The sequence below is a fragment of the Carettochelys insculpta genome, chromosome 1, assembly GCF_033958435.1.
Source record: "Carettochelys insculpta isolate YL-2023 chromosome 1, ASM3395843v1, whole genome shotgun sequence".
NCBI classification, from domain to species: Eukaryota; Metazoa; Chordata; order Testudines; family Carettochelyidae; genus Carettochelys; species Carettochelys insculpta.
The window spans coordinates 355,629,132-355,642,271 of record NC_134137.1 but is presented as its reverse complement, the minus strand read 5'-3'; the positions used below and the strand labels follow the sequence as shown (position 1 = coordinate 355,642,271).

Here is a 13,140-nt window from a genome sequence, read left to right as displayed (position 1 = left end):
TTTTAGAAGTTCCTGGCTCCCAGGGCTATGTTCTGCCTGTTCGGGCCACATCTCACTGGTCCCTTAATCTAGCAATGTTCTAATGCCAAAAAGACAAGACTTACAACAACAAGTTTCAGGCTTTAGAATAATTTTCAGTTTGTGGCCTCTATCAGCTGTGGAAGCTGAAGCAAGTACCAACCAGGTACATTTAAGTCTTTGAATTTCTTGACCCATATAAACAATGTACAAAACTTACTCTTTCTTTTGCTTCCTGTTCTTTTCGTTTTGCTTCTACTTTTGCTTTCTTTTCTGCTTCCTTCTTTGCCTTTTCTTCTTCCTTGAATTTCTTTATTCTAGGATCACAACTGTATGCATTGTCTAAAAAAGGAAACAAAGGGGACACTTAGAATGTTTTCATCTAGGATACCAAATGCCTCTTCTTAAAAAGGCAGAATTTATACTCACCAACTAAGGTCCTTATCCTGTTCATCTCTTCTTTTTTCCTCAGTGCTCTTGCTGCTCTGTTCTGTTTCTCTATCCACCTCCTCTCATCTCGACTACAAATTGGAAGGCATGGTGTTAGTTCAGCTCTGCCAATCACCAGCATTATTAATGGTCTCTTAGGAATTCCACTACAAATACTAATTTGCAGATGTTTAAAATTTCAACTGTATTAAAAGGACATTTATGAGCATAACCAGTTGGCCCACAGACGTCAAGCTCATAACAACTCAACCATACTATACATTCTTACACAAAAGCCAGTTCAGAAACCATAAGATCACAGAAGTGGAAAGGACCACAACAGGTGGTCAGGCCTCAGTAATAACTAGACCATTCCTGACAGATGTTTGTCTAACTCGCTCTTAAAATCTCCAAAGATGGAAATTCTACAGAATTCCTGGGCAGTCTATTGCAGTGCTAGTTACCCTAACAGTTAGGAAGTTTTTCCTAATGTCCAATCTTAATTTCCTGCAATTTAAGACCATTGTTTTTTGTGCTATACTCAGCAGTTCAGGAGAACAATTTTTCACCTCCTTGTAACAGTATTTTATGTACTTGAAAAAAGTCTTTTCTTCTCCAGACTACACAAACCAATTGCTTCAATCCTTCCTCATGGGTCATGTTCTCTACACCTTTAATCCTGTCTCTCTTTTGGACTTTTTCCAATTTGTCCACATCTGTCCCACAATGTGGCACCTAGAACTGGATACATCTTATCAGCACAGAGTACTTTTCAGGTCTTGCTGTCATGTCCCAGAATGATGTTTGGTTGTTTTGAAAAGGTGTTACACAGTTGACTCATCATGTAACTTGTGAACCCACTATAATTCCCAAATCCCTTACCACAATACCCCGTCTAGGCATTTTTCATTTTGAATGTGTGCAACAGTTTGTTCCTTCCTAAACTTTGCACTTGCTCTTTATTGAATTTCACCCTATTTATTTCAGACCATTTTTACAGTTTCTCCAAATCATTTTAATCCAGTCCTCCAGAGCACTTGCATTCCCCTCCCAGCTTGGTATCATCTGAAAACTTACACATGTATGCTCTATGCCATTATCTTTTTTTTTTTATGAAGATATTGAACAGAACCAGACCTACGTCTGATCCCTGTGGGATCCCACTTGATATGTCCTTACACCTTGACTGTGTACCACTGATAATTACTCTGTGGGAATCATTTTTCAACCACTTATACACCTATATGATAGTTAGGGTTGTGTATCTGCCACGGAGGTCGCAGAAGTAATAGATTTTGTGATGTTCCACCAAGTCCGTGGCTTCTGCAGTGGCTGGCATGGCTGACTCTAGAGCCAGCTACTCTGGTAACTCTGGGACCTTACTGCCTGAGCAGCAGCTGGTGCAGTTAAGCTCAGGGACTCCCTGGGCATGGTCCCAGAGATGGTGGGAGGAGCTGCAGCTTGATGGCCCCAGCCCTGACCCCCATCACTCATTCTAGAGCAGCAGCCCCCCCCCCCCCCCCCCCAAGAAGCTCCAGCTCTTCCCGTGGTCCCTTCCAGAGTACCAGCCTCCCCCCCGCAGCTAAGATTTAGTCAATGGCATTTTAAAATCTTTTTATATATGCTTATATTTATTTTTTAAAATTGTAAGCCACCTCGAATATTTTAAATAGCGAGGTGGGGTAAAAATATTTTAAATAAATAAATTTTTATAGCACAAGTGGCTGGCAAGTGTCTGTGGCCTGTCCGTGACTTTTAAAAAAAATACTTATGGTGAAATCGGAGCAATAGTTATAGTAGTTCCATCTAGGCTATCTTTCCTTAGTTTGTCTATGAGAAGTTCATATGAGACAGTATCATAAAACTTACTAAAATCAAAATATACCTCATCTACTCTCCATCAAAAAGGTCCCCTAGCGCCCCCCTCCTCTACCTGCGCTACATTGATGACATCTTCATCATCCAGACCCATGGGAAGGAGGCTCTTGAAGAGTTCCATCGTATTTCAACAGTTTCCACCCCACCATCAAACTTAGCCTGGACCAATCCAAACAAGAAATTCACTTCCTGGACACTACTGTACAGCTAAGCGATGGTCACATAAATACCACCCTACACTGAAAACCCACGGACCATTATGTGTCTCTACACGCCTCAGCTTCCATCCAGGGCACATGACACGATCCACTGTTTACAGCCAGGCACTAAGGTACAACCATATTTGCTCTGATCCATCAGACAGAGACAAACATCTACAAGACTTTTACCAAGCTTTCCTCAAACCACAATACGCCCCTAAGGAAGTGAGGAAACAGATTGACAGAGCCAGGCGGGTACCCAGAAGCCACTTGCTACAAGACAGGCCTCGCAAGGAAAACAAGAGAACACCACTGACCATCACATACAGCCCCCACCTAAGGCCTCTCCAGCGCATCATCAGTGATCTGCAACCCATCCTGAACAATGATCCTTCACTCTCACAGACCTTGGGAGGCAGGCCTGTCCTCGCCTACAGACAGCCTGCCAGCCTTAACCAAATCCTCACCGGCCACTACAAATCTCAAACCAGTGACTCTAGGAACCAGCCCCTGCAACAGTCCTCGCTGCCAACTCTGCTCAAACATCTACACAAGTGACATCATCAGAGGACCTAACATCAACCATACCATCGGGGCTCCTTTACCTGCACATCTACTAATAAAATATATGTCATCATGTGCCAGCAATGCCCCACTGCAATTTACATTGGCCAAACTGGACAGTCTCTCCGTAAAAGAATAAATGAACATAAATCAGACATCAGGAATGGTAATGTACAGAAGCCTGTGGGTGAACACTTCAATCTCCCTGGACACTCAGTGGCAGATTTAAGGGTGACAGTCCTGAAACAAAGAAATTTCAAAAATCAAATGGAGAGAGAAATCTCTGAGCTGCAATTTATTTGCAAATTTGATTCCATTAACCAAGAATTAAACAGAGACTAGGGGTGGCCCACAGCTTACAAAAGCAGCTTCTTTGCCCTGGGTGTTAATATCTCTCCATTAGAGTCTGACAAAGGCTCACATCCCCCTGTCTGATCTGACTTGTTTTTTCCCTTTTGATAAGTACTCTTGATACTGAGCCATTTCCACCTTGCCGAATAGACCTTGTCAGCTCTGGTCCTCCCGTTTACTGGGACGTCACTCTTTAAACGCCCCTCTGAAATCACCCCCCAACTCATGCATCTGATGAAGCGGGTCTTTGCCCACGAAAGCTTAAGCTCCAAAATATCTGTTAGTCTAGAAGGTGCCACAAGACTTCTTGTTGTTCTGTTAGGTTGGTTTGACACGATTTGCTCTTGACAAATCCTTGTTGACTGTTAATTATCACCTTATATTCTGGTGTTTGACAATTGTTTGTTTATGTGCTCCATTATCTTACTGGCTGAGATTCTGTGCTGTGGCTCTCTAAGAACACACAAAATAATCTGAAGTGCAAGGGAAAGAGGAGGCCAAAGCAATTCTAATTCACTTTTACATCTTCCCAATTGTCAGCTCTTCTAAGAGACAGAGAAGCCCTGGTGTAATTTATTTAGCCCTAGTAGCCTGTCTAATTTCTGGGAGATTCCTAGGGCTAATATTTGTGTGTCAGAGGTGCCCAGAATCTCTGCAGCACCGCATCCTGTGGTCCCACTACCAGCATGCCCTCATACTAGGGCTTAAAGGACACAGCTTTAAGGGTATCTTTTGTGGTTCCTGTACCTGGGAAATCCTACCCCAGCTGGTAACAGGCTCTTAGGCCCCTTTATGCAACTCCTTTCATGCAACATAAAGCAGCCAAGAAGGTCTGTGGATAAGTAGTATATTGTCCCTCTTACGATGATGTTTAATAAATTTTAAAATAAAGGGAAAATTTTAGAAGCCTGAAAAAATGCAAATGTTGTGCCAGTATTCAAAAAGGGCAAGCAGGATCAACTCATTATTGTGATATCAAGCCTAGACAAAAAATAGAAAAATTAATGCAGAAGTCAACTGATAAAGACTTAAATGACAGGATTATAATTAAAATCAATCACCACAATTTTATGGAAAATAGGTCTTATCAAACAAACCATTTCATTCTGTGATGAGCTTACAAGTTTGGTTGATAAAGGTGACTGTGTAAATGTAACAAAGAGAAGGTGAGTAAGGTAATAGACTTTTGTAAGGCAATTGAATTAGTGCAGTACCCACGTTCTGAGTAACAAATTAGCACCACACAATATTAGAGCACACTTTAAATGGATTATAAATGCAGCAATCTGAAAAAATTATCAAACAATGAAAAATTACCATTAAATGGGGGTGCTTTGAGTGGGGTTGTGCAGGGATCAGTTCCACTGCAGACACTATTCGATATTTTCAAAAACGATCAGGATCCAAATATAAGATCAGTGCTCATAAAATTTTTAAGTGGCACAAAGACTAGTGGAATGGTTATTGAGCATGAGGACTAAGCAGTCATTCAAAGTGATCCAAATGCCTTCACATCCAGACTGGATGCCTTTCTCAAAGATACGCTTTAGTAAAACGTAAATTACTAAGCTAAATACACAGGCAAGTCTGTAAAATGTAATGGCCAGTGATATACAGGAGATCAAACTATAGGTCCTGATGGTTCCCTCAGAGTGAAACTCTGATTCTATGAATGACAACAACAAGGTCAAATTAGATAGAATGTAATTACCAATTGGCACTTTGTCAAGACAATTCAGTAATATCACTACTTCGAAGTGTCATGAGATCTTTAGTGGTACTCAGGTGCCATCAGATTGCTGTCTAAATGCAAACAATATCCCTTCCAGCCTCAGAGCGGAGCATCAGTTCAGTGCTGATTCAGACAGTGATACCTAGTGAATCACCAGTACTATCCTGCACCAATGCTGCTTCTGAGTTGTGTTGAGACCATAAGTTGAAGTTATACAAATATACAAGTAAAATACTTGGCACCTGTATAGTTTTACCACTGGAGGATCTCAGACTACTTTATGAAAACACTTCTGAGGTATGCAAGAATTATTTCCATTTTACTAATGAGGAAACAGACGCACAGAGTATGACTTGTCCAAGGTCACATAGCAAGTTAGTGGCAGAGCCTGGAATAAAACTCAGAACTCATCACTTCCCGTCCCATACTCTAATAACTAGACTATCCTTCCTCTGATTTACAGACCAACTTCAAGGTGAGAAGTCTTGTTCTATTAATCCATTAAACTTCTACTGAAGATTTTTTACTTACATACCATTCTGCTTTTTCTTTTTCTTCTTCATCTAGATAAGAAAACTCTCTCCAAGAATCAAAATTATACCTGTAGTAAATACAAAATAAAAACAATGCACATAAGAGAGAATTTCGGATGAAACAAAAAGATAGCGAAACCATTTCAAAACTGCATTTTTAATGTCTGGTTTTAATATGCAGTTAGACCATGAGCAATCAGACCAGCATTGTTGCATTCCATCTACTTGCCAAATTCAGGAAAAGCTACCTGCAAATATTATGGAAATAAATGTTGTCAGCCTATTTGCAAATCACTGTATTTAAATTTGTTTAAATATATTTTAGGTCTGTTTATTTAGATGCCAGGAAACCGCTGAATTAACTATCATCTGTGGTTTTCTGATGTCTTCTTCCATTTATAGGAAATGCCTACCCACCTGGTCTTACATCAGTGTTTTAGTCTCTTTCAAGTTTTATCAAAAAAAGTTTGCAGTATTAACAACTACTCTGCCCTTTACTGCAGTTTATTGAAAGATTTTACTCGCTAAGCACGAAATTATCATTATCCCCCTTTTAAGTAGGAGAAGTTCGACATCACACAGGGAGTCCTGACAATGCTGGGTCGCTTTATATCCCTGCCTCTGATGAAGTGTCACACACAGACAAAGATGAAAACAACCTAGAAATGAAATACTAGATTAGTTTCACCTAGAACTGAGGACAGAAGATGAAATCATTGGATGTTTACATGCAAAGATTCAAGCCAGGGGAAAGAGCTGACTGGGTATAAATTGATTGGTACTGCAATTTGTTACTTTTTTTTTTTAGTGCTAATCAATTTTAGCTCAAACTAGACTAGAGTGTGTATGTTGAAAATTGCTGAGAGTCCATAGCTGTTAATCAATCCCTTCTACAAATCTGACCTGGCATTACTACTTTAAAATGGTTATTTACAGAGCTAGTGAGTATAAGCAGGACAGCTCACCCTCCAAGAGTGCAGGGCAAAGTGGCCAATACTTATTCACAGACTGGATTTTCTAGGGGTGAGAGGACAGTTAGCTTCATCTCCACGTTCATTTACCCCCCTGGCCATTCTGCTCAGATTGCCAACAAGGATGACAACTGTGTGATAGTTTTATGTGGAAGATGTATTAACTAGGTATTAAAGTGAAACGAATTCATTTCATATAAGTTACCAAAGAGCCACTGGATCACTTTAGACCACTGCCAGCTCAGACAAGACTTCAAGCAGTGACCTAGGGATGAATAGCTCTGCAAACTTAACAGCCACTATACCACTTTTTTAAGTGACACTACCCTATCTATAAACTGAAACATTAATTTACTTACCAGAATGAATAAAATGCATCCACATCTTCAAAAGAAGAGTTCATGTCCCCCAGTTTAGGAACATTTTTCTTATTTGACCATCTGTAACAATGAATTAAATCTTGTTTAAAGTGAGTTGCAAAAGGCCATAAAACTGAGTCATATAGAATAAGTAAACTCAGTTTTGGTTCCTGTTTGCTAGTTAGATTTATAAGGGGATTTCAGAATACACACAGAGTCACCATGCAATAGCAACCAAGGAGAAAGAAAAAACTGATGAATAAGCCAACAAAAGAAATCAGCAGCTATAGTTAGATTCTGTGCAAAAAGGAAGTCTCTCTCTCTCTCTCTCTCTCTCTGTTTCGATAGATTGATTGAGAGAGAGGGAAGAAAAAGCATTGTTTACAATCATTAAACACATGCACCCAAACAATCATAAGAGTCTAGAACACTAGAACTGGAAGGGACCTCGAGGTTATCGGAGACAGGGGAATCCAGTCCCCTGCCCTCATGGCAGGACCAAGTACAGTCTAGACCATCCCTGATAGGTGTCTATCTAACCTGCTCTTAAACATCTCCTGTGACACCTGAAAGTTTATCTATGACACCAACAGAAGCTAACCCAATAAAAGCTCACCTGTCTTGTCTCTCTCCTATCCTGAGACCATCCATGGCTGCAACCTTGTAAACAACATCTAACTTCTGACACTTACTGCCATCCCATGCACTATATTTGGGGATCACAGTATAGTAAATTGTCACTGTTGGCCAGGAATTGTAGGCAATTTCAGAGGTGCGGATTGCCACAACTCCTCCACAAACTCAAAAAGGAGGGAGCAGCTGAATAAAATGAATCATTCAGGTTGTAAACACTTCACAAGAGGTACAACCTCCCCCGCCCACCCTGGAGGACTGCATATGCTGGCTTACATTACATTTTCCAGAGACAATGGACAAAATAAAGGGCTTTTGATAGAAAAAATGCTGCGTTTCCACTGACTCAGGGGCTTCTTTCTGCTCTAAACAGACAATATGTTATGTTCAAGCAGGGCCCCAACCTTTGTGGAAGTGTTGGAAGGACTTTGGCCAGTGGGGAGCCCTATTAGACTGAAGAGGGATTCTTGGTATGTTTAGTCTGTATTAAATATGTTTTATGTTTTTATATATTTTCTCTGTAATGCTTTTACCATAAGAATAAATGTGCTTACTTAGAAAGAGCTCAATGGTATCTTGTAACTACTGTCAGTACACTACTCATAGCCTTCAGAAATGAGAAACAAGAAAAGCACATGTGCTGGCTTTTAAGACTGGTTTTCTGGGGGCATCAATGCATAGCAGGGAGCTCTTCAGTCATAAAATCCTGGTCAAGAGGGAGAGAGGCAGGGGTCTCTGCCTGAGAAGTAACAGCTGGGAGATAGAAAACTTAAGCTGGTGCCCTTGAGGAAATGACAGAGGAGAAATACAAAAGCTGTTACCCTGAGATATAATTACACCCGCTTGCTAAATCATTATGTTTCCTAGCCACACTGAAAACCTTGTGTAAATACTCACAGTTAGAAACATAATGCCACATGAAACTGCAAATGGCTGAGTCCCATACAATGGTGATAGGAGCCTGACTGACGGTAACATAGCTCACCTGGCATTCCTTTCAAAAACGGGTGAAAACACTTCAAAGAAATTTTCCTTTGCTTCACTTTTCGAAGGTACAGAGTTATCAAAAGTAGGATCTATGCTGTTAAATGCTCGTCTCTTCACAGGATCAGACAAAATTTCATAAGCTGGAGAAAAATGTTAAAGGCCATAAAACACCAGGCTGGAAATGAATGTACATATAAGGAGCTTCTTGGCGGAAATGTTATAGATGAAATTCTAAACACTTAAAAAAATCCACCATACTTTAGACCTCTGTGTTTCTAACACTTTTGTTGCTGTGGCTGCAAGAACTTCACTGCCAACTCCTATGAACAGTGAATAACTAAGGCACTGAAGAAGAGGAAAAAACTAATGAAAAACAGCCAAGAAATTTATCCCTTAAAGTACAGCTATAAATGGCAAATCGAACTGTATGTTAAATGAATTGTGTAAAGGTAAATTCAGTCCTGTGCACTGGGAGTTTGGGTGAAACTAATTTAGTCCTCAATTCTGCAATTAACTCCACGCAGGCAGGTCCTTGTGCCTATGTAGCACCACATGGACATCCCGAGGAACTGCCTGTGTGATTCTGACTGCGGGATCAGGGCAATAGAAGAGCTACTGACCAGAGAACTTATGTCTGCCACAGGAAGTGTGTCACAGGGACTTCAAAATAGAGTATTACGCTGCATTCTACAAGGCCCTAGAGGGTCATTCACTTCCTAATTCATGTAGGTAGGGGCTTGGAGCATCCCTCCATTCCACCCTAGAACCTCCCTACACACCACCCTCTCATCACCCTCCATTTCAGGTAGTCCCTGCAACTGCCCCTTCCCTTCCTTATCCCTGGAGCCATGTGCCCCCTCCCCTCATACTACTAACCGTCATTCCTCAACCCCTATGTCAGGGTGTCTATATGCACCCTCGTTTCCCTCGTCCCTGAAACCTGCATTGTATTGCCTCACACCTGGCTCCGTATGCTGTGCTCTCCTCTTCCTCTGTCCACCCATCTCTTTTTCCCATCTCCACTTCAGGTCCCTCCTTCCACATCCATCAGCTCAGTCTCTCTGCTCCCCTTATCACTGTCTATCCCCATTCCCTTCAAGTTCCTGCTTTGTCAGCTGACCATCCACATCTCCCCCCATAAACCCGGGTCCCTATTTCCACCACCAACATTCACCCGGAGGTCTCTGCTTCCTTCTTCACTTCTGCCTTCTGCACAGGTTCTTGCTTCTCTCACAGTCACTGCCCCAACCTCTGTCTCCCCCATCCCCAAGGTCCTGCTTCCCCTCTATAAAACCTCCTTCTTAAGTTTTGTTATTTCTACTAGACCACAAGATATGCACAATCTCCCCACACAGCAGCACAGGCTGTCTGGGACCCTGGTTTACCCCTGAACCAGGCTTTCCCAGTATTCCAATTTGCGCCAAAGTCAGTAGGGTTATACAGCGGGATAAGAAAATTTTCCTAAACCACAAAAATTTCTGAGATGTGAGAAATCTTTTCCCATCTCAAACAGGGATAAGAAGTCAAAACTTCAATAGATTTTCATAATCTGAAAAAAAATAAAAAAATCAGTTCAGGTCAGATGCAACATTCTGTTAGCATTTTGAAGGTTTCATTTAGATTTTGACATTTAACACAAGAGTATACAATAATTAACTCTCATATTAAAATTTAATGTTTTAATGAGAAAAATATCGTTTTCAAAATGGAATGTTCATGAAGTTTCAAAATTTTTTTTCAAAATTTGCAAGTACATAAATTTGTTAGAACTGACTCTTTCCCATGAAGAATTTCTGTTTTCGCTAATTAGCATTTTTGAATAAAAATACTTGGTTGAAAAATTCCCAGTCAGTGTTACCAGGTTATGCCCATTAATGCCAAGAACATTCCCTGAGAGTTTGGAATTGATCAAATGCCACTGACAGAGAAATGCCATGGAGCTGAGTGCAAACCTTGCTTTGCTAGGCAAACTACAGGTAATAGATAACTGTCGTCTGTTGACCTGAGCTAGGGTTAATGGCTTCTTTAGCATGACTGGCAGAGCAGCTGCAAGGGAAGTCACTAAACTACTGACCTCTCTCCTTTAAATGAGTCTACAACCTCACAGAGTAGTAAGCCAGAAGACACATGGCTACTTTTATTGGTTTATGTTAATATATACTGCATAAGAGTCTACTTTAACTGACCTCCCCTATCACTTGGTGCGGATGTTCAGCAGTCGGCTGTGAAATAGGATAACTATTCTAGAATTCTTTCCAACAGAAGGAAAGCTATTTTATTTGATTCTACTCCTTGAAACTTGACAAAATGGAAAAGTACTTTTTTCAGGTTTTTACAGCTATCATTCAAACTGTGCAAGAACTATAACTGAAGGATTGTAAAAATACGTAACATCAGATCAAACTAGCACACTCTTATATTTTCCTTCAAATATCTTACCTTTAGTTATGCAAGTAAAATAGTCATTGTCACCTTCACCTATCTGCTCTCCTGCAGCTTTTCGCTTGTCTGGATGATGTTTCAAAACCATGGCTTTATCTAGCAACACATAAGTTGAGTTTAGACACATTATACCACCCATACATTTCATTTTGTAATTCAGAAAAACAAATAGCATGGTAATCATGAGCTGCATTTTTTTATTCAGATTTTTTTTTTTTTTTTTTACTACCAGGAAGGACCCGGAATGAGTAAATAGACCTTCCTGAATGTAATAATATTACTGAGAATTAGAAACCAGTGTTGTTTTTCATTCCCTCCAGTATTCATTCTATACCAGGACACAAAATAATCATAACTATAGACTCTCTGTGCTTTCCTCTTTTCAATCAGTTGGAACCATCACCTCTTTCTCCGGAAATTGGTCTGAAGAAGTGGGTCTGTCCCACAAGAGCTCACCTAATAAATTGTTTTGTTAGTCTTTAAAGTGCTACTTTACTACTTTTTTGTTTGTATTCCAAATACATGGTATCTTCAAAATGATTGCAGCCTTAAACCTGCAGTGAGCTCTGTAGGGCACAGGGGTCTACATGTAGTTAATTGGGGAACTGACTACAGAGGAAAAACTATTAAACAAACTTTGTACAAAGTGCCGTCAAATGCAAAAATTGAACAAACTGCTAAGATAAATACAAACGCTCTAATTTACAATATTAGAAGTTACTTTTAACTAGAGTAGGTAAAAATAGTTTAGACAGAATGTGACTTTTAAATCAACCGTGCTCTTTTTTATAGCAGTTTCACTGCCAAACTTTACAGGAAAATAAGTGAGGCCATGTTCCTGAAAAGTTATAGGCATATATTTAATATTATTCAAAGTGAATGAAGTTATGCGCATGTGCCAGCCTTTCAGGATCTAGGTCTAAACTGAGAGTGCTAAATTCTAAAGTTGTATCCTTCATATATAGAAAATGTACTAAAGTTGAAAACGACAAGGCTTGCACTAATCAAGAGTGAAAGCGCTCTCATTTTCACACCATATGCCCTAACACTGCACTAGTTGGACCACCTCTTAGAAGAAGGTATTGCAGGCTCCTTGGACTAGATGGACCTTGGACTTTTGGTCAAAATAGTTAACAAATAAGCTTATTAGCATTAACTGGAATGGTGGTTCACCTGAAGTGAACATGATCATTGGGAACATAACTAATACATTCAGGAATAAATTGTCTTAACCCATGTGAGTCAGTGAATTTACTCGCAGGCATAACTGTTTGCAGGATCACCCCCTAAATCCATCAATTTATTTCTCAAAATTATCATAAGCTAAATATGTTAAGCTAAATATTTTACTATTTCTCTTACAAAGTTCTTCCTTTGTAGAATTACTTTAAAGCACTATTTACAATTTTAGAATATGAAATACTTTTAAAATTGTTAAATGTCTGTATACAAACACCATAAAATATCCCAGAACATGGAACTGTACAGATGAATCTTACTTCACACCTTAAGACAAAACTTGTGTCATGTCACTAAGCAATGTAACTGAATAAGCTTCCAAGTCTTATTGCTTAAGTAAGTGGAATATTAAGAAGATTGAAACATCAGTTTAGCATATGAGCACTGAAAGGTTAACTACATTGCTCTATCCCTGAAATCCAGATCTCAGGAACCAAATGCTTTTCAGCTGATAACACATTTAAAACATGCTTTTTATGTTCAAATCAGAAAAAAGAAACTTCTCAATCGTCTAAATTATCTCAAAATCAAATAACATGTAGTTCACGCTTTAATCACATGACAATTCAGTAGTTACAATCTTATTCCTATGTTACATTAACTTAAATGGACGGAATAAGAAGAGCAGTAACTAGATTTTTATGATGACCTTCAATAATTAAATGGTTAACCAATGGTACAATGGAGGTACTCATGAATAGGCTTCCAAGGTAATACACCTCGATTCAGCTGAAGGGGAACAAATCTTGTTACTCTACGTGCTAATCTCTCAGCCAGGCTGGTTGCAGACTCAGGAAGACAGCC

At 39.8% G+C, this 13,140-nt stretch overlaps 1 protein-coding gene across 4 annotated transcripts in view; it reads right to left on the bottom strand.

Annotated features, from left to right (window-relative positions):
• The window catches only part of DNAJC2 (DnaJ heat shock protein family (Hsp40) member C2), a 32,584-nt gene that overhangs the window by 9,989 nt on the left and 9,455 nt on the right, over window positions 1-13,140 (bottom strand). For all 4 annotated transcript variants that reach the window (XR_012648517.1, XM_075016926.1, XM_075016935.1 and 1 more), the window contains exons 4-9: window positions 11,095-11,193; window positions 8,654-8,795; window positions 7,036-7,116; window positions 5,708-5,773; window positions 448-539; window positions 239-360 (exon numbers count right to left, since the gene is read on the bottom strand). Coding sequence is in view for 3 of the 4 variants with exons in the window: in XM_075016926.1 (XP_074873027.1) it covers window positions 239-360; window positions 448-539; window positions 5,708-5,773; window positions 7,036-7,116; window positions 8,654-8,795; window positions 11,095-11,193 (602 nt within the window). In the remaining variant the exon portion in view is untranslated. The remainder of the gene's footprint in view (window positions 1-238; window positions 361-447; window positions 540-5,707; window positions 5,774-7,035; window positions 7,117-8,653; window positions 8,796-11,094; window positions 11,194-13,140) is intronic.